This window comes from Pseudonaja textilis, chromosome 3 (assembly GCF_049901715.1).
Source record: "Pseudonaja textilis isolate UNSWEBS1 chromosome 3, rPseTex1.2, whole genome shotgun sequence".
Classification (NCBI taxonomy): domain Eukaryota; kingdom Metazoa; phylum Chordata; class Lepidosauria; order Squamata; family Elapidae; genus Pseudonaja; species Pseudonaja textilis.
In genome coordinates this window covers 193895550-193917413 of record NC_141992.1, presented here as the reverse complement: position 1 = coordinate 193917413, position 21864 = coordinate 193895550, and the positions used below count along the sequence as shown (strand labels likewise).

Here is a 21864-nt window from a genome sequence, read left to right as displayed (position 1 = left end):
TGTTCATGTAAAATGCTTTGGAAATGTTGTGCATGTCATCTCCTCAAGGTTGTACAAATCAGTTTACAAATCAAATAAAGTTATCTGACCCATATATTTCTCCACCTTCTGTTATTTAAGCTAGTCAATGGTTTATTTAGTGCAGGGGTCTCCAAACTTGGCAACTTTAAGACTTGTGGACTTCAACTCCCAGAATTCCCCAGACAGCTTGGCTGGCTGAGGAATTCTGGGAGTTGAAGTCCACAAATCTTGAAGTTGCCAAGTTTGGAGAGCCCTAATTTAGTGTATGGTGTTGTTACATTAGCCAGGAGACTACAACCTTCAGTTTCCACAGGAAAAGCAAGATATAAATCTAACTAATGAAATAAGTAAGATGAAAGCTATACCAATTGATACTATGTCCTATCAAAATTCAAGGTAAGAAATTGTGGGTTCTCCATCACTGGAGGCTTTTAAAAAGAAACTGGACAGCCACTTGTCTGGAATGCTACAAAGTTTCCTGTTGGAACATGGGGTTGGACTAGAAAACCTCCAAGGTCCCTTCCAACTCTGTTATTCTGTCATTTTCTTACACTAATATGCTTTGCAAAGCCTGTCTCTATCAACTTCTACAGTTCTGAAGGTAAAGTAAAGATAAAGGTTCCCCTCGCACATATGTGCTAGTCGTTCCCAACCCTAGGGGGCGGTGCTCATCTCGGTTTCTAAGCTGAAGTGCCAGCACTGTTTGATGATGATTCTGAGATCATGTGGCCAGCATGACTAAGTGCCAAAGGCACATGGGATGGACAAACCTTTGTCTCCTACTTGAAATGCGCATAAAAGATTGGCAGGGAGGAAAGCTTACCATCATAGAACCTACATATCTTTAAAGAATAGTTTAAAAAAATAGTTACAAACAAATGAAAATTATTAATAATGAACTGGTATTAACATAAGTGAACATTATGTCTGAAATTTGTGAGGATCATAGATGTCACATTTTATTTCAGGAAGTGTATCCTGTATTTTTTTCCCCTTCTCTTTATTTTCATTATATACACACATATAAATTTACACGTTTTTAGTCAAGCCATATGTTCTATCAAGTCTATAAGGGACAAAACCTTGGAAAATATGTAACACATAAAGATAAATAACATGGTAAGTGTTATGTATTTTAAAAATGTCATGCAGTAAGAATTATTTCTAACCGTTCTTATTAGGAAATTAAAAAAGGAATTATATAAGTAAAACATTTAATATACAAACATCATCACTTTGAGAATTATACATTGATAAATATTTCCTGGTTATATTGTTTTGTGTTCAGCTTGTTCAGTAAATGACGTAGGTTTTCTTATTAAACACACAAGTTATTTATGGATTTAAAATGATTGTACAATATTAGGGACACTTTACAATATGTTTTCCTCCGTACTTTGCTGCTCTTCTGCGCTGTGCTGTTCCTCATTGAAAACTCTTTGCAGAGCAAGCTTCAAAGATGCTCTGGGCTGATCCTTTCCTCTCTTCTTCCTCCCCACTAAGAAATAAAGGAGAGGGTTGATGCTGCTGTTGAGAGTGGCACATTCTATCCCAATGGTCATGAGGAGGAGATTAGGGGAACCAAAATATTCAATGACATAAAAGACATCCATTGGGAGAGAAAAAAGGAGGAAGAAGAGGAGAGCCAGCAGTAAAGCATTGAGCAGCTTCCTTTGATTGAGTTTCAGTTTAGATCTCATATGAATCAAGAGAGTCACAGTGGACACAACCATAAGAGGTGTACAAAGTAAACCATTCACAACCAGCTGGTAAAACAAAGGTGAACTTCCAAAGGCCCTGGTTTGGTGGAGAATGAAGTGCACCACAGAGAGCAGGAAGGAGAGGATCCAGATGAGGCCACAAACAAGGATAGGCAAATATGGAGGACGATGGCAGCGATGCCAAAGTGGGAAGAGTACGGCCACACACCTGTCCAGGCTGATGGCTGTCAGAAGAAACTGGCTGTCAGAATAGGTGAAGAAGAAGAGCTCAAAAAATAAGTAGAAAAAGGTTTGGACAATGTCATTTCTTTCACCCAGAGTTGACACTGTCACAAATATGTCTGCCATCATGAGGGAGGTGAGGACTCCAAAATCAGCGATTGAGAGATTCAGGATGAAAGTGGTGAAAGAATTCCTCTTAATGGAAAAGGCCAGGAGGTAAATTGTCATTCCATTTCCCACTAGGCCCAAAATACAAATCATGGCAAAAAATCCATAGAGAAGGTTTTGTGTTAAATTATCAAACGGTTGGTCATATGGGGAAGAAAAAATTTCTGATATTTTGGACATATTTGAAGCAATTTCCACGATTTTGGTATTATTGAAAAGAATGTTGACCAGTCTACATTCACTCCGAGTAACATAAAGCATCCTGCTAATAGAAAGCAACCAAAGATAATCAGTCAGTATTGCAGAAATACAGGACGTACATGAATTCAGACACAGACACAGACAGACACAGTTACACACACACATACTTTTTTTTTTTACTTATACATATAAACTTATGTCTGCTTTTTGACCATCTTCTTGATTGCAGCTCTAAAATCAATGTTTCTCATTTGGTTGGAGAATTGATACACTCAAACCCCAAATTTTCTCATCCTTTCACTCTTCCGCTTTAGATGAATTTTAAGGGAATTCTCACCAACACCCATAGTCAGGCATTTTGGCTGAGGGCAGAGTCTAATATTATCATAACTATGGCACTCTCACAAATATTTTACTTATTTTATTTCTATCCCATCTTTCCTTCAGAAAATCAACATTTCTTCATTATGAAGTCCCCTCAGTACCCCTCAAATTTCTCAAATGGGGATGAGCTGCTCTTCAGGGAACATTGCCTTTATTTTCCCGCTGTACTGAATCCAAAAACCCCAGTGGCTCTCTGGGGAATCTGTGGTGTCTGGACATTCACCCAATGTGGGTTAAGATCAAAGAGAACTTTCATCTTTCACAAGGGAACCTGCTTCAATAGTCACAATGGGCAGAACAGAACTGCAGTTTTCCTTTTGGAAAAGTATTGGACAGCTTCCTTTATTCCTGCAAAGAAAATACTTTATGTAGTATCATAATATACTTACTTGACTTCAGGCCAAATATTTGGTGATGCCAGTGTTCTCCTGGGAAATATTTCTTTATCTAAGGACAAAATTATCATTAAGTCATGATTATGGCTGTTGTATATACTTGTTTTACATACTCATAATACTGCATTCCTATTGGACAATACTGCCACCCCGCGATTGGTAGATAATATCAGTTATGATTGGCCGCCTAAGTGGTGGGAGTTTTAAATAAATGCCATGGTTGCGAGCTGTGAGCAGCCGCTATAAAAGGGGCTGTCATGGCTCGACTTTAGTTGAAGTTACTGACAGTTAAATAAAGAGCTGAACTCAACTCCGGTCATGCGAAATGGAAGTAGACTCTGGCTCATATCTGTCAATGGTATCATGGAACACAATAAAAAACTTGATACCAGACATATGATGAAAAGAACTTGAAGAGCAAAGCCTGATGTTAAAAGACTACCAAGGAAACAAGATTCCGGTAGTTGGATTGAGTTTAGAATGGTTCGCGCCTCTGGGAATCGAAGTGACAGGAATCAACAACATCGCCGAGACAGACTGGGAAAAAGACCTAATGGAGGAGCTCCAAGATGTATTCGATGGGACGCTAGGCAAGTACCGTGGAACCCCTATCTCATTTAGCCTAAACCTGAACATAGCCCCCATCTGGCTAAAGGCCAGATGCGTCCCCTTTGCGTTAAAGCCAAAAATCGATGAACAGCTAAACAAACTCATCGCACAATGGGTGCTAGAGCCAATCGACTATGAAAGATGGAAAACCCTGATTGTGACTCCCGTGAAACCAGATGGGTCTGTGAGCATCTGTGGTGACTAAAAGGCCATCCTGAACCATGCATTACAGCAGAGTGCATACCCCGTTACAGTAGTCCAGCAACTCTTGCACTCGTTGAGGGGAGGAAAAGTTTTTGCAAAGCTCAATCTCGTGCAGGCATATCAACAATTGCCAGTTGATTCCGAGACGGCAGAGGCACAAACTATTGTAACATATAGGGGAGCCTTTAAATGCAACAGATTACAATTTGGTGTCAGCGTGGCCCCCGGTGTTTTCCAAAGCCTGATGGAATGCCTCCTCCATGGACTAAAAGGGGTGGTTCCCTATTTTGATGATGTATTGATATCCGCCAGAAATAAAAAACAACTAAAGGACCGGCTAAGGGCAGTCTTGCAAAAGTTTAGAGAAGCAGGACTCAAGGTCAAAAAAGAAAAATGCCAACTTGCCACAAATTAAATCAAATTCCTAGGATATCTTATTGATGAAGCAGGAATCCACCCCACCGGAAAAAAAATACGAGCGATAAAAGAAGCACCCAGACCCAAAAACAAAAAGGACTTGCAGGCATTCTTAGGACTCATTAATTTTTATAATGTCCTTTTGCTGCAGAAGGCAACAATAGCGGAACCACTGCATAGACTACTCGATAAAAAAGCCATCTGGAAATGGGGCAGACAAGAAGAAGCTGCATTCCAAAGAATTAAGGACTTAATTACATCCAAATCTGTATTAATCCAATACAACGACACGCTACCACTGACTGTCACCTGTGACGCTTCACCATTCGGTGTAAGCGCAATACTTAGCCACACACTACCTGATGGCAGAGACGCACCGATCGCCTTTTATTCCAAAACGTTGTCCAAAGCTGAAAGAAACTACAGCCAACTGGATAGAGAAGCCTTGGCCGCTATCTCGGGGGTAAAATGTTTTCACAAACATCTTTATGGTAGGACATTTTCCTTGATTACAGACCACAAGCCACTGCTAGGAATCCTGGTAGGAGACAGGACCACCTCCAACATCCTGTCTCCAAGGATGACAAAATGGTCGGAATTTCTTGCAGCCTACAATTACAAGCTTGTCTATTGGCCAGGAAAAGCCATATCCCACGCCAACGCATTGAGCTGCTCACCCCTACCAGACCACGACGACAACCCAGCTCTCACCACACACACCCTGCAAATTGAAACAATATCGAACCTGCCCATCACCGCATCGGACATCGCGAGGGAAACCACAAAAGATACACTAATGGCCCAACTCCTGAACTGGGTGGGAAGGGGCTGGCCAGAAAACGACAAAAATGAGACTTTTAAACCATTCGGAACCCGGCAAACTGAGCTGTCAATTGAAAAAGGGTGCATCTTGTGCGGGGATGGGGTTGTTGTTCCATAAAAATTACAAGAAGACATACATGAGGGACACCCGGGCATGGTAAAAATTAAGTCCCTGGCCAGAAGCTACGTCTGGTGGCCAGGAATAGACAAAGACATTGAAACCTGGGTAAGAACATGTAATAAATGCCAGTCATCCAGACCTACCCCCAATTTAGCACTGGTCCTTGACTGGGAGATACCCAGAGGCCCCTGGTCAAGGATCCACATAGACTTCACTGGACCCACAAAGGGATATACATTTTTGATCATCATCGATGCCTACTTGAACTGGTTAGAGGTCAGCCTCATGAGTTCAACAACGACTGAAGCCGTCACTAAACAACTAAAGAAACTCTTCACCACCCATGGTCTATCAGATGTATTAGTATCAGACAATGGCCCACAGTTCACAGCTTTAGCTTTTGAACAATTCCTTGCAGGACAAGGCATACAACATGCTCTGACAGCGCCAGCTCATCTGGAGGCAAACGGAAAGGTGGAATGCATGGTTCGTTGTACAAAAGAAGCCTTAGGGAAACTTGAAACAGGTGACATACAAGATAAGATTAATACCATGCTCACCATCCAACACATAACACCAAGCACAACCAGCAACAAGAGTGCAGCCGAACTATTGATGGGCAGAAAATTGCGAACATACTTGGACAGGTTGCACCCAACTTACAACCCTGAGAAGCCACCAGACTCCTCCAGTAAGCATCGCAAGTTTATACCAGGTGACTTGGTATATGCGAAGAATCTTACTGGAGACCCATTATGGCTACTGGCAACCATCACTCAAATAACAGGCCCTCGTTCATACCATTTAGAGACAACTGACGGCAGAATGTGGAAAAGACACATCGACCAACTACTGTCTCGACACATCGAACACAACACCAACATACCCTGAAACATGGAGCAAACACATACACAAACCCCAATAAACAATAATAATAAAACCAGGGGGGGGGGACCCTTAAATAATAAAGAAAAGGAAAACCCTCCATTAACTAACCACCAGCCAGAAACTGAAAACCCAAAAAGAAACTACTTACCTATTGATGAATTTAAAAGAAGAGAGCTGGAAGAGAACCAGGGGAGAGGCAGCCAAGCTGACTCTACCTGCCCGAGTATGCCAGAAGGGAGCGACAATGCCCGCTCAACCAAACCAACAAAGCACGGCGGAAGTGGCATGACGGACTCACCCTTCCAGGAGGTTCCAGAGAGAAGAACAGGAGAGAAGGCGATCCTGTCCAATCCGACCGAGATCAATGCAGAGACTGAACTGCGCAAGTCAACTAGGACCCACAAAAGCCCTGCCTACTTACGTGACTACGTCATATAACGTTGGATCAAACCAAGAGGGGAGGGGTGTTCTATACTTATTTTACATACTCGTAATACTGCATTCCTATTGGACAAATACTGCCACTCCGTAATTGGTAGATAATAACAGTTATGATTGGCCGCCTAAGCGGCGGGAGTTTTAAATAAATGCCATTGGTTGTGAGCTGCAAGCAGCTGCTATAAAAGGGGCTGCCGCGGCTCGACTTTAGTTGAAGTTACTGACAGTTAAATAAAGAGCTGAACTCAACTCCAGTCTTGAGTCTGCTTTGTTCTGGTGATAGAACAATGGCCAATAACATCATGCAGCAAAAATGCTAATTTGTTTTAGAAACTTTGTCCATGCAGGTAGGTAGTCATTAAGATACTACCAATCACTTAGTAATTCTTCCCTGCATCTGTGAGGGCAGGCAGCTCTCCATCTGGTCGACCACCTAGCCCAATACCTGAATGTTTTGGGACAGCATTGTCCAAGGCCTCTGGCCTTTCCAAAGAGAATGGAAGATATGCTATTTCTGTTGGACGGTCCCAGATCCAACTCCTCCTCCTAGAAACCTGACTCTGATCAGGCTAGGACACAAGAGCTTCACAAAACAGGAGAACCTGGAATATCTATGTGTCTGTGTATGTATGGAATGAAGCTATTCTACCCATCCTTGTTTTTTCTTCATTTTCACAAATGCATATGGGCTTTCAGTAACAATTTTTTTCAAAGTTCTCTTCAAAGATAAAGAGGTTGGCTTTATATCTTCAGCCCCACCCAAAAACAATCAATGTGCAAATATTTGTATATTCTCCATAAGGCTACTTAATAGATGACTTATTCCCTTCAGGAGCCATTTTGTGAATGTACCCACTTAATTATTTTCAATATAGTTCACATACTGTTCCTACTTATTAAAAGATTAAATAGTTCCACCGCTGTACCAAAAGTCTTGTTTGTTTTGTTGTAGAAATTCATATCGGTGATTAAGGTGGACAATCCAGAGCTCTGTAATTTAAGAGGAAATACAATTATCAGAATAAATAAAACTGGGTTTGACTTCTGATAATCAAAACGATTCATAAGTAGAATCCTGTTTCAGAGTCCCTACTTTTGTCCCATCCACTTAAAGCCTTTCTATCGATCAAGCAATTAAAGTGTATTTATGGCCCAACATCAAACATATTTTTTTTAAAAAAAACATTCATCTAATCAGTATGAAAAAGGATTTAAAAAATAATAATTGTGAGAAAATCTTTTAAAAGTTAGCTGCTAACAATAATGTGAGCTGCAGCTTTTGGTGAGAATTATGCAGGATTCTTAGAAGACTTCTGAGAAGTGACCACAGATGAGGTATTCATGGTCACCTCTTGCAAAAACAGTTAGAACAATTGGAAGGTTTAATTTTGATTGCCATTGTGTACATAAGGGATATTCTAACAGTATACGTGAGACAGATTTTTTGTCTCCTGATTGTTGTGGTGGGAAAATAGGAACCAAGTCTATTAGATATATTCACTGCCTTGAAAATCTCTCTCTCTCTCTCTCTCTCTCTCTCTCTCTCTCTCTCTCTCTCTCTCTCTCTCTCACACACACACACACACACACACACACACACACACACACCTAGCTAGCTAGCTGTCTGTCTATCTAGTTATCTTCCGCCATCCATTCATAAGACAGAAGTGGTAGTAAGATTTTCAATTGGCTGTAGGAATCTCTTTTTACCAATTTTTTTTTATTTTATATTTACCATAAATTCACTTTTGCTTTAAACAGTGTGTCGACTGGGTACATATATCTTGTGCTAAAATTTATGGTTTAGTACTTTTCTTACCAATATAGCAATAATTACATTTCCTTTATAAGCCATTATCTCTTACATTTATCATATCTATATCAATATTCACTTATTTCTCTATGTATTCATCTGCTCAACTTTAGTTTGTTTTATTTTCCCGCCCTTGGTAAACTATATCCCATATCTTATAATATTCAGTTTCTTCTTTTTCTTTCATTACTAGTGTTAATCTATTCATCTCTGCACATTCAAATATTTGGCTGTAGGATTCTATGATATTGGCTGATAACACCCTAATGGTCCCCAAGTCCTTTCATGAAGTAAAAAAGAAAATGTACTTTGCAGATAACAATTACCACCATTCAAATGCTACCTTTATTGCTGACATACCTCGTGGTAATCACCGGAGGAATCTCCAGAGTAGAAAAGTGGATCTCTTTCATAATCTAAGGAAGACATTCTCCTTGGTCTGCAACTGATGCTGCTACAACTGGAGTAGAGAACTAGGTGGCCCAAGCTGCAAAACCTAGAGTAGAAAAACAGAAAACACTCTTAATATTCTTCTCTGACTTTTCCAAGTATTAGCACAACTATATTCTGAAAAAAGTGTGTAAACATGTTATCATAACACAGAAAAAGGAACAACCTAAAAAAAAAATACCTCACTGAAAAGCAGCCTAATCTGGATGAGACCTTCATTTTTATTTGGGAAATATTTCATTTTTCCTGAAAATGAAAAGAAAAATGAAATGAAGCAGACTGCTCTGCTGATTTCTAAAATGGATTAAGATTCTTAAATTTTCTGAAGGAAAATTCACCAGAAAATATATGAGCCTACTCTTAATGCATAATCATTTATTTCTATACTTTCTGAGCTCTTCTCAATATTATGAATTTTTTTTTTAGAATGCATGACTTTAGGGTACCCCAGAGTTATTCAGAATAACAGAGCTGGAAGGAACCTTGGGGATCTTCTAGTCAAACCCACTGCTCAAGCAGGTCACCATATATCATTTCAGACAAATGGTTCTCCAATCTCTTCTTTAAAAACCTCCATTGATGGAGCACCCAAAGTGATGAAGGTCTTGAGAAAAACAAGCCATGTGTTGTGTTTTGATGCATTCCTGACGGGGAGTTGCAGGAAAATAACAGAAGGAAAGAAACATGGTAGGGGCCATTATCAGATAGAGATCAACGAAGAAGAAAGTCAAGTGGGGGCATGATGACATGGTTGAGAAATAGAAAATCAGGCATAGCAACAGGAAAGTGGGCATGTCTTTCAAGGATTATTAGTCAAGAAGATACCAACAGCAAGCAAGAGGGATACATCTCAGGCCTCTCTTTCCATGTACCTGCTTGGCCAATTTTAGAAACAATTTAGTAGATTAAGATAAAATCTGTTGAATCCAGTGGGGCACTTATGAAGGTAGCAAGTTGAGTTATGGCATCTTTACCTATGCAACAATGCATTTACTTACTAATTCAATTTTTTTTTAAAAAAAAAAATCTTTATAATACATTTTTCAAACATTTATACCACATTTCCATTATTCAGAACGCTTCAGCATCAGCTTCCTTCCTGTTTACATTGTAATACTTTCATTTTCATTTTCAATTCCTGGTATATTTCTTGAATATTTTTACATTTATATTTACCGCTTTATAATTTTGTATATATACATTTCCTGAAGCTCTTAAATAATTTTTATACATATTCTTTAGCTTTCTCCTCTAGCCACTCATATCATATGTTCCAAATCTTATAATATTCTGCTTCCTCCTTATATTTTAACTCCATCGTTAATTTATCCATCTCTGTATATTCAAGCACTGTTTTTATCACCATATCTTCTGTAGGGATATTGATCTGTTTCCAATGGTGTGCGCAAACAATTCTGGCCGCCATCATTATATGGAGTATGATATATTGATTTTTTTTAAAACTTAAATTGTCCTTTATTATACCTAATAAGAATAATTCCAGTTTCCACTCAAATTTTTTGCTTAATAATCTCCTCTAGCCATTTCTTTATCATCATCCAGTACTTCTTCACCTTTTGGCACTTCCATCACATGTGAAAAAATGTTCCTTGTTTATGTTTGCACCTCCAGCGTGCCGCTGATCTATTAGGATACATTTTTGCTAATCTTGTTGGCAGTAAGTGCCAGTACTTATTCAATTTCTATAGCTGTCCATCTCCACAAAACACTCTGGGCAGCTTGCAATTAAAAAATTGTTGATCAAAAATATTGCTGGTGGGGAGGTGCCTGCATCATTTTGTTCCCTAAGATAAGAGACGTAGACATAAAGAATATCTATAAACTACGGAAAAGAGTCAATCAGCAAACCAAAAAGACTTAAGCACCTCTCCACCAGCAATCAGCACCCAGGTGAGTGTAGATTAATTCCAATATTAACATCAGCAAATAAACAATGCCCAATCCAGGAACTGCCAAATAAGTCAATAATAAACAGCCCAGTCAAAGACTTTCAAGACTACCTCCTCCAACACTAACAGGGCAAGCCACTAGATTATAAACTGAGAGCAAACCCCACTCCTTACTAGTACTGATGATGTTATCTAGTTTTGTTGTGATTCGCCGGCAGCTGGTGAGGACAGCAGAGGTATCGGACAGTGAGGACAAAAGGGAACCAGTCAGGGAGTCTGGCAAGGACTTGGCCGAGGGTCCTGCATCAGATGCAGGGATGGGGCCAGGACCATCTGGGAGTGGGGTGCTGCCTTCAGAGTTTTCGGAGCCTGGCAGCAACAAAGCAGAGGACCCCGGGGAGCCTGTTCCCAGTGTGCGTGTGCGCAGAGCTGCTAGAAGGAGAGAGTAGCTGAAGCAGCAGGGATGAGGAGTAAGGCTGGGTGGTGATTGCCCCTCCCATAAGGGATAAAAGTCAGTCCTCAATGATGAAGAGCTTTGCAGGAAGCAGAGCAGTTCAGTAATCTCCAAGTCCTTCATGAAGCTCTGTACTCTGGCTGGTTTTTTCTAGGTTTGGGGGTTGGTTTATGTTAAGCCTTAATTGGATGTCTGTTTGTTGGCAAGCATTCTACAGCACTGAGAAGCATGCTCTTATCTGGAGTAACTGTATAATTAGTTTTGGCTGGGAATGCAAGTAATTCCCAGCGTCACATTAAAATAGGTTTTACTTTTAAATTCAGTTTGTGTTTTATTAAGTTTGACAAAGACTGAGTCAGAACAAGTTTGGGTAATGAAACATCTTTAGGAAAACAATCAGTCTCAGAAAGCACAAAGGACTCCTCATATCTTTCTATTCTACAATTGAGAAGATGGAACCACTTGTTTCTGTAGGGTCTAAATTTAATCATAACTTTAAGAATTAAACCAATATTTTGCAAATATTATATGGTCTTAATTTTTCCTTTTTCATAACTCTTTTAGTTTCTTTTGTTTTCCTTGTATATTCAGTCTGCTTCAATCAAACTTACTTATATGGGTTTTTTCACTATACAATTACTGATATAACTTTTTTTTTTATTTGGTATATTTCACTAATAAAATCTTACACTTTTTTCCAAAAAGGCATTAAACATTAGACTGCCTTTTTGATACTCTTATCCAAATTTGAACTGTAGCCATACTTTAGATCCTTACGGTCCCAGACACATTTTGAAAGGGTATTACCCAGCTAATGGTGAGCCATCAAGTTAACCGCCATCATAAAATTGTGGAAGTATTACAGCAGACTTTGAAAGTGAAATTCTATCTCCATGTCTTTTCTATTGTCTTCTCCTTCCTGGAAAATCCTCCGAAATGTAACTTTGATGTTCTCTCTAGGTTGACTTCTCTTTTTTTCTCCCCAAAAATATATTATTGGATCCACACTGCTATTCAGACAAGTCACTAAACTGCCCAGTTCTATATAGATTGGGATATCTTCAACCATGAAAATGAAAGTGAAAGGAAGAGCAAATAGGAGGGAGATGATAAAAGTGATCTGGATAACTATTAAAGAGAGTGTGCTTGGAAAATTGATGCATTTCACTGCAAGCTTTAACAAAAAGAACCAAAAAGACAATTGTCGGAATGGAAGGGAAGACAACACAGGCACATGGAAGAGGTATTATGCTGTAAATGAATTTTCACTGCACTCAGAACTGAAATGTAAAATGTGTATTGCCAAGAACAAGAAGGAAATGATTCGCAGAAGAGCATACATAATTATGGAGAAATGTCCTGGCTGATATGAACAATGCCATTCCAGAAGGAGGAGATCTAAACACTGATTCAAGCTTATGGCAACCAGTAGAAATTGACTAGTTATGTACATAAGCTAGAAAACCTGGAAATGGCCACTTGCCAGGAAAACAGGTTCTTCGATCAAAACTAAGGGAAAGAACCAGACTATCCTGGTTAGGAGAACCTCAAGATCAGCTGTTGACAACTTCAAGACAATGACAGTGAAAGGAGAGATTCTGCTGCTAAAGCCCAGGAGCCAGATAATCATCCTATCCCTACATGCCAAAACTGGAAATTATGAAAATGAATATATTAATAATGAGGATTATACAATAATAATAATCTGATTCTGATATGGTTACATCTGGGAATTCATTATCCACATGGGTCAGTTCTGATCCCAGGTTTATAGAGGGTATGGATAAGAAGTTAGGTCTGTGGTTTGGGCTATTGGTCCACTATTTTTGTCATGATTTATGCATTGCTGGCATAAAAGAAAAAAGAGAGAGAGACAGAGATAGAATCAGTTTCCTTGCTGCCTTGAACAAATGATCTATCAGGTAATTGGATGCTATTGAAACAAAAATCTGTTCTAGCAAATGTAAAATGTCTAATAAATGAATCCCATTTAGCCAATGTTGGCTGGTATCCAAGAACTCAGCAGAGTTGGAATATCTGAATGGATAACCAACAAGAAATCCAGTCTGTGAATTATGCTGAGAAACTGAAAAACACCAGAAAGAAGGCAATGGCAAACTATTTTATCCTGTTGCCAAATCTGCAGAGTCCCCAGGAGTTGAATTTGATCCTGCAACAATATCCCTGGGACAAGCATATTTGCCTTCATTTGTAAGTTGAACTTGACTCAGAGGTGATTCTCTTTAATTAAATATAATGCCAATAGCACTTAGACTTATATGCTGCTTCACAGTGCTTTATAGCCCTCTCTAAGCAGTTTACAGAGTCAGCATATTGCGTCAACAATCTGGGTCTTCATTTTACTGACCCCAGAAGGATGGAAGGCTGAGCCAACCTTGAACCGGTGAGAATATAATGGAAATACTTTTCCAAGGAGATCCTAAAAATGGATCACAATTTTTCCTGCCTACCTCTCCTTCTATTTTCCTTCTACTTCCTGAATTATATAAATATTAAAACTCTTAAGTATCAAAGTGACATGCCCTTGTGATTGTTGTTGTTTTGGAGAAAAATGATGAGATTAAAGAAAACGTTGACTATGCATAATTTATACAATTTTCCTAAATAATTGCTGCTTTTGATTGCCACAGGTTGGCCTTTGGGTGGAAAATGTTGTGGATGGAAGCAAAAGATAGTGTAGTGAGTTGAACTCCGAGTAAAGTCTAAAACTTTTGTTGAAGAAGCATTGTCGGAATGGGAGGTGTTGCATTAGGAGACATGGGAAATGGGGAAAAATGGTGGGGGGAAAAGAACTATGCCACCTTCGGTCTGACATAAGAGTAGTACACAAAATTATCTGCTACAATGTCCTATCTGTAAGTGACTACTTCAGCTTCAGTCACAACAATACACAAGTACAAAATAGATACAAACATAAGGTAAAATGCTCCAAACTTAATTGCAGAAAATACGACTTCAGCAACAGAGTGATCAATGTCTGGAATCCTCTACCTGACTCTGTGGTTTCTTCCCCAACCCCACCAAACTTCAACCTTTTAGACTGTCTACTGTTGACCTCACCCCATTCCTAAGAGGTCTGTAAGGGCGTGCATAAGCGCACCAATATGCCTACTGTCCCTGTCCTAATGTCTCACTTTTATTCATACCCATTTCATGTAGTCATAATCATGTTCTAATTATACCTGTTATCTAATACATGCTTGACAAATAAATACAAATAAAATAAATAAAATAGGCATCAAAGAAGAAGGGACAGAACATCATGGAAAATATCAATGTGTTTACTAAGAGTTGTCAACAACTTAAGGGCACATAATCAATCAATCATATAAAGAAATTCCAGGTATAGGATGTATGCGTAAATTCAAAGAGCACCTACTTTTTGATGTCCAATTCTAGTGAGTTCTCCTGTTTCAAGATGTCTTCACTGTAATCCCTGATCTGGCTTCAAACGAAATGCCCTCTTCTCCCAGAATTGTCAGCAAAGTGTAAACACAGAGGTGGTTTTGGCTGAAAAAGAATGAGACATTGATTCTTCAAGACATTTCTTATAAAGCCATTAATTTTTGGACCATTAGTGTTTGGCAGTTCTTCTCAGCATGAAAAAGTTATACCTTTTTAATGTTTAAATTACCATTAATGGGCAACTAAACTTCCTGTTTAAATTACCCTTAAGAAGTACCATTTTAAAAGAAAGAGAAGCAAGAAAAGGGAAAATTGGATTTCTCCTTTTCATCTTTTCCCTGGAGATGCCAGACACTAGAGACCACGGAGTGTGAAAGCAACAATGGTTTTCTATACAGCTCAGGAAACAAAAATACCCTAGACATTCCACTGAAATATTTTGATTAAGTTCTGTTCTGATGAAATCAAATTAGAAGGCATTGAGGGGGCTGCCATTGTTAGCCCTTGAAGCAGAGGCGGTATTCAGCAGGTTCTGACCAGTTCTGCAGAAACGGTAGTGGAAATTTTGAGTAGTTCAGAGACCCAGCAAATACCACCTCTGTCTGGCCCCGCCCCCATCTGTCATCTGCCTCCCATTGAGTCCCAGATGATTGGCTGGGTCTTCTTTTGTTGCCCTGCACAGGAGAATGGAGCTGGAAAGCAGGTTAGTTGGATGGGGAGGGAATGGGATTTTGCAGTAACCTTCCCCCTGGAGTGGGTGAAAATGGAGATTTTATAGTATCCTTACCCTGCTATGCCCCACCAAGCCATGCCTACCAAGCCATGCCCACCAAGCGGTGCCCACAGAACTGGTAGTAAACATATCTGAATCCCACCACTGCCTTGAAGGTTCTCCAGATCAGGAAATAAGACCTGCAAGATTCTGTTCATACAGCACATCTCCATACCATTTAGTTCTAGTCTTATTTTTCATCTCCTTTTCTTGTACCTCAGTGAGTCAGGATGGATAGACGTTGGGACTTTTTCTATTTCTTTCCCAGGGCTCAGAATGAAAGCACCCCTACAGATGAAAAGGTTATAAAAAATATTAGAATGTGTAGAATTGGACAGGTTAATGATGGAACTTAAAGATAAAGAAGAAACAGAATATTACGCAACATGGGACGTATCGTACAAATGGTTAAATAACAGGCGCAGAGATTAGTAACTTAATAACAAAAGAAGATTAACAAAATAGAAATAAATGCAGGTATATAGATATATCTAAGAATATATACTGTAAGCACTGTACTGGACTGTAGGTGACTATATATTAAAATGTATAGAGTGATAAACGTATAAAGTGTTATGGTACAACTATGAAAACAATAGTTATAATTATGATACTGTGTATTTAAAAGAGACTACACTGTATGACGATGTGAATGATGGTTGTAATTGGGGTGTATACCATGATGCGTATCTAAAAGGGACTTGATATAGGCAGTACACTGACATTGCAAAACTGGAAATGTGATGTGTAATAAAGGAAAATGTACAATAAAAATATTATTAAAAAAGAGAGAGAAGGCATCTGTCCTTTTTGCTTTTTTAACAGATTCTAAATGTGTCTCTCAATGCCAACACTTTTGCAGATTTGTCCTTTTTTCCAAGGAAATTTGGCCACTATAATAATAAAGAAAAGGCGTCCTCAGGGTCGAATCAGCTCTTTCTCTGAGGTCCTTTAATATTGAGGTAACCTCCACCTGGGATGACCATCAACTGAAAAATTCAGTCCAATGGCTGTTGCCACCTTCTTTGCAAGATATTTGTTTCTCCCTCCACACCAGTCCTCTTCCTCTAGGGAACCAGGAAGCAGAGGTGGTATTCAACAGGTTCTGACCAGTTCTGGAGAACCGGTAGCAGAAATTTTGAGTAGTTCAGAGAACCGGCAAATAACGCTTCTGCGTGGAGATTTTACACATCATGCCCACCAAGACATGCCCACAGAACTGGTAGTAAATAAATTTGAACCCCACCACTGCTGGGAAGGATGGACACCCACGCCCACCCAGGTATGCTTAAATCCAAAGGAGAACCCAAGAAAAAGCCAAGCTGAGATGGGTGCCAGAAAGGATTTTATTCCAGGATTGGAAGAAAAAAAAAAACACTTTATTAAAGGTGTCAAAAGAGAGTTTCCATATACAGAACACACACTTTAAATATCCAAATGACAGTACAATGGTGGCTATACAGTAGCAAAATCACAGTTTCCTATCATTCCTGAGGTAACTCCTCTCCCAGGTTGCCATTGACTCTCTTACCAAAGACATCCCAAGTTTTTTTCTCACCAAAAACCTAATAGAATCCCCTTCTTACCTCTTATTGGCTCATGAGGGGTCAGGTTACAGTCTTGTATTGCTCCTCTTAAAAGGAGCTAATTTCCAGTAAGAGAACTCAATCTGCATTTCTACATGATATTTAGCCATGCTTCTTCTTTTTAACCAAAGGAGTTGCATGAGTTTAAGAAAATGTTCATTAGCTGAACATTTAAGTGTTTTGCACCCCTTTGAAGATAATAGCTATTCTGTAAAGAGAGCTAGCTTTCTTCTTTTTCTCCATTAAGTGAAGATCTGAGCCTTTTCTCTGTTAATTTAACTCCTATTCAAGGGATGCTCAGCAGAAGTTTATTTAAAGGCAATTTTAGAATGCTCCTTTTCACATGTTTTTCAGATCCATCCCAACATTATCTCCATTGTACAATTTTATAATATTACACAGCAAATACTTTTTTTTTTTTTTTTTGGTATATGCTTGAAGTTCTATTAATTTGTTTGTTGGTGGTTTCCTAGCTGAGAGTTAGAAACAAAAACCTTGACCTAGAAGCAGATCTTCTCGTAGTCTTCTTTAAAGAAAAAATATTTGTAGAAACATTTCTTCTTCCTAGCTTCTTCTATCTATCATCCTTCATCATATAATACAGCCTTTCTTGCAAAGAATTTGATGAAACCACCTTCAATTACTTTTGACAAAATGATTTTTTTTTAAAAGAAAACCCTACATCTGTCATCTCCCCATTCTATTACCTCTATAGTTATGAAATCTGAATAGTATCTGTTCATCCTGCGTAATGTTGGCATACCTTCATTGAATAAAGGTGCTTCATGGAAAAATTAGATCAGATAAACCCTCAATACCAATAGTAGGTTCTTCCAATGTGGTGGAGAGTTACAGGCAAAAACGCAAAACAGATGAGAGAACAGCAGAGAAGAGTTTCAGTTTCAATTCAGCAGTTGCAGGCAAGACTCAGAGATTAACACACCTTCAGAGCTGCAGAGCTTAATATAGAGCCACGCCTAGACTCCTTCCAGTTTCAGTTTCCAAACTGCCCTCATTGGCTGACTTAGTTGCTCTGCCTATTCATTGGCTGACCTCTTACCATGCCTCTGCCGGTTCATGAATATTCTGACAAACATCATGCTGGCCACACCCACCCCGGCCCTTTAAGGTCAAACACAAAGCTGATGCGGCCCTCGATGAAATAGAGTTTGACACGCCTGGTATAGAGCCTGAGGAAAGAGTCCGACTAAAAGACCTCTAAGGAGCTGAAGTCCCCTTGTACTTTCACAATTATAGTTATGAGGCTCATGAACCATCTGCTGGGCAACTGATGTTATAGTTTTAAATCATATTTATTATAATGAAGGAGGCAAGTGTTGCCCAAATGGTTAACATCGTATACACAACCTTTCCAATAAGGGTATAAACCTATAATGGTAAAGTAAAACCTTGGAGAAACATCAGCTCTTGACTCCTCAACCCACCCACCCCTTGCACGAAGACAGATGCAAAGTATGACTTAACCAGTTCGGCTTTCTCTCGACTGCCTGTTATTTCTTTGCCATCTACTGCCATTAGCAGACTGATTGTATCTTGGCCTTTTTTCTTATTTTTTATGTGTCGAAAGAAACATTTTAAAAATTGTTTTTGACATTTGTTGAAAGTCTCACTTCATTCAAAGTCTTAGCTCTTCTAATCCCATCTTTACTTGTTTGGGCTATTTCTTGATATTCCGCCTCAGTTACGTGTTCCTCTTTCCATTTTTTGTATTTATTTTTTTCCTTCTTTTAGTTGGTCAGAGTTCTTTCTGTAAACACACTGGGGGTTTGTTTCTTGGTTTTCTTGCCAACATGCCTACCATCCCTGTCCTATTGTTTCTTTTTATTTATTTATTTATATATATATATGGATCTTTGGTTGTTCGGGTTTTCTCCCGCGTAAGGTTCGAAGTATCTAGGCAACGTTTCGTGAGTGATGAGAGTGATGAGAAGCACAGAGCCAAAGACAGAAGCCTGAAGATGATGAATGAGACTTCATCGAAACGTTGCCTAGATACTTCGAACCTTACGTGGGAGAAAACCCGAACAACCAAAGATCCACATGCAAATACCCGCGAGAACCTCAGAATGAATGAATATATATATATATATATATATATATATATATATATATATATATATATATATATATATATATATATAATGTATTCATAACTATGTTTATATTTATACCTATTGTCTTGTAAGCGATTGACAAATCAAATAATAAATAAATCTGATTTATCTCCACCCTCGATGTGCTTTGTTGAGCCAGCCAACAAACCCCATATTTTTGAAAAACAAAATATGTTGTTGCAAAGTGATTAATCATTTTTTGTAAACAAATCATAGCCATATTCTGGTTTAGTGAAATGAATAAACTCAGCTTCAGAAAAGGCAGAGAATGAGTCACATGTAGTGCTGAAAGTGACATTTGTTTGTTTGGGAAGGAAGTGTCAGGTGGCCCCAAAGGGTCTCTGTGAACGCTTGAAATATGTTTCAAAAATTTCAACCATGTTTCAAAGCTTGACTAGCCAACTCCCTTCTATTCATTGAGCTTCTGATTTTTGGATGGCACTCTGGAATCAAACATCAGAATAGCTTTTGACTCTCTTATTTCTGAAAAGGAAGATTGTTTTTGAAATCCCCCTCTTTTTTTTTTTTTTTTGCTTTTCTGCCTTATGCTAAGAATGTTCTTCATCGATTGATTGATTGATTGATTCATCCATCCATCCATTCATTCATCAGAAGGCAGAACAAGAAGCAATGGATGGAAACTAATTAAGGAGAGAACCAAACTAGAATTCAGGAGAAACTTCCAGACAGTTAGAACAATGAATCGGTGGAATGGCTTACCTTCAGAAGTTCTGGGTGCTTCATCACTGGAGGTTTTTAAGAAGAGATTGGACAACCTTTTGTCTGAAAGGGTAAAGGATGCCTTGCTTGAGCAGGGGATTTAAATAGAAGACCTTCAAAGTCCTTTCCAACTCTGTTATTCTTTCTTTCTTTCATTCATTCATTCATTCTTTCATTCATTCTTTCATTCATTCATTCATTCATTCATTCATGCCTTTCATGCTTTTCAGCCTCAGTTAATGTTGGAGATGATGGAGGGATTATCTTCTATTATGTTTCCTTTTGGTCACAGGGCAGTGTCCTGAGCTGCCCATTCTTCCTAGGCTGAGAAAGCTCAATCAGAAGAGCTTCTCCTGGCTTTTCTTTTGGATGGACTGTGAGAAAACAGAGAGTCAGAAGGCTCCTTGAAGATGATTCTACAGGGAGAGTCAGTACATTCCTATTCAGGCCTTTTCTCCCACTAACCATGGACATGGAAGGCCTCCATGTTCCACTCATGACAAGTTCATCAAAATTCTCTTCCCTTTGAACAAAAATGGACAAAAATGTTGGAATAATGTTTGGAAGGAAATACAGAAACATTTTGACGTTGCTTGAACCAATTTGGAACAAAAGTTGCATTTGCTTTAAAAAATGTACATTCCCTGCAACATTTGCAAATGGGACAAAACAGGGAAGATGGTGGAACCTTGCATTGATTCTTGGATTCATTTGGATAACAAGAAAGTTGCTGTCACATTTAACAAGTACTGCCATAAGACATTATTTCTTTACAGGAATTTGATGCCCAGATTAGATTGCTTCTCTATCAGGTATCTTTTTGGTTGTTACATGTTTCAAGATATGAAATGTTGCGCAAGTTCTTTTTTATTTTTTCTGAGAAATTTGCAGCTTGGTTAAGCCGCATGCTCCTTCTCAACCGCACTTACATCAAGTGCAGGCTAAGAGGATTCATTGAAAAAGAAAACTCATGCTTAGATTCTGAAAAAGACCAGCTGTTCCCATCTGGAGATTCATCACCAGGTATGTCTACAGTAAAGGCAGAGTTTCTGTTGTGGTAATAGTTATTTGCAAAATACTCATTTTTGAGTTTAAGATAAGATTTTGAAACTATTAATATGAGATCAGCTAAAAACACAGGATTCTTTGACCAATATTAGAACTCAATCTAGCAGCGAGTTTTTTCTCAAGATAGTGTGACAGCAATCTTCCAATCTCTGGCTTGTTGACTGGTGTGTTTCTGGCTTTGGTTGAATGTCTTTTATCTGAGTACTTTTTGTATGGGAGGATCTGGGCACAACAACCCAAGAAAATCCTGGAAATATCTAAGAATTGATGATCTGGTCCCTGAACTGCAAGACAGTAAGGGCAACTTGTTTATTTAATATAAGTAATCAGTTCAACCCCTTCACAGACTCAAGAACAGTTCTAGAGATAGAAGAAGTGACTGATCAAAGAACATCCTGTCTATTACAGGAATCTCCCTAGCCAGAACAGCTAATAGAAAGAGTAAAAAAATAACAATGCAATCTTTCCTTTTCCAGTTGACCCTTTTTAAAGTACTTTCATGTCAAATCCATGCTGAATTGTTCATTTGAAATAAGTAGTCCTCCACTTGCAACCATAATTGAGCTGGAAAATACAGTCATGCTCTTCATTAAGTCTCACAATTTTACTACATGTTTTGTGACAAATTCTGTGGTCATCAGAATTTTGACTAGGGGTTATAAGTACCTTTTTAAAAGTCTATCATAACATTGAACAGTCACCAAGCAACTGGTTGTAAGTTGAGAATTATCTGAATCTTCAAACTTACACATCATCAGTGAAAAACCTGATTCCCTACTAAGCTTATGAAGATATTACTCAAAAGGCTCTTCTGAGATCAAATAATTTGTCTTGATTCTCAGGTTGAGACAACTGCAAAAACGTCACAATATACATTACAATAAACTCATGGTATGCTTTGCATTTGTAATCATTATAA

General features: G+C 38.7%; 2 protein-coding genes across 5 annotated transcripts in view; one reads left to right on the top strand and one right to left on the bottom strand.

Moving 5' to 3' along the window:
• The window catches only part of LOC113451557 (proto-oncogene Mas-like), a 55485-nt gene that overhangs the window by 19927 nt on the left and 13694 nt on the right, over positions 1-21864 (top strand). Inside the window, exon 1 of one of the 2 annotated variants that reach the window (XM_087931755.1) lies at positions 20808-20900. The exons of the other annotated variant lie outside the window; for it this stretch is intronic. The gene's annotated coding sequence lies outside the window, so the exon portion shown is untranslated. Of the gene's footprint in view, positions 1-20807; positions 20901-21864 lie in introns of those variants that run through there. 2 annotated transcript variants of the gene reach the window in all.
• Positions 957-15726, bottom strand: LOC113451552 (proto-oncogene Mas-like). 3 transcript variants are annotated; one of them, XM_087931752.1, is made up of 6 exons: positions 15540-15726; positions 14639-14769; positions 8785-8920; positions 7538-7601; positions 3107-3164; positions 957-2397 (listed from the first exon to the last, which is right to left on the bottom strand). In XM_087931752.1, exons 3-6 carry the CDS (start codon positions 8851-8853, stop codon positions 1395-1397), a joined length of 1194 nt encoding a protein of 397 aa, XP_087787878.1. In that variant the 5' UTR covers positions 8854-8920; positions 14639-14769; positions 15540-15726; the 3' UTR covers positions 957-1394. The 3 variants fall into 3 exon arrangements, with proteins under 3 accessions (XP_087787878.1, XP_026578715.2, XP_087787879.1); XM_026722930.2 differs by having other exon boundaries at positions 958-2397; positions 15577-15724; XM_087931753.1 differs by having other exon boundaries at positions 1410-1519.

Coding starts and splice junctions, on each gene's coding strand:
- LOC113451552 (XM_087931752.1), bottom strand. CDS start 8,853: ATGTCTTCCTTAGATTATGAAAGAGATCCACTTTTCTACTCTGGAGAT. Junction 7,602..8,784: donor CCTCCGGTGATTACCACGAG/GTATGTCAGCAA, acceptor CTTAAATTACAG/AGCTCTGGATTGTCCACCTT. Junction 3,165..7,537: donor CAAAACAAACAAGACTTTTG/GTACAGCGGTGG, acceptor TTTTGTCCTTAG/ATAAAGAAATATTTCCCAGG.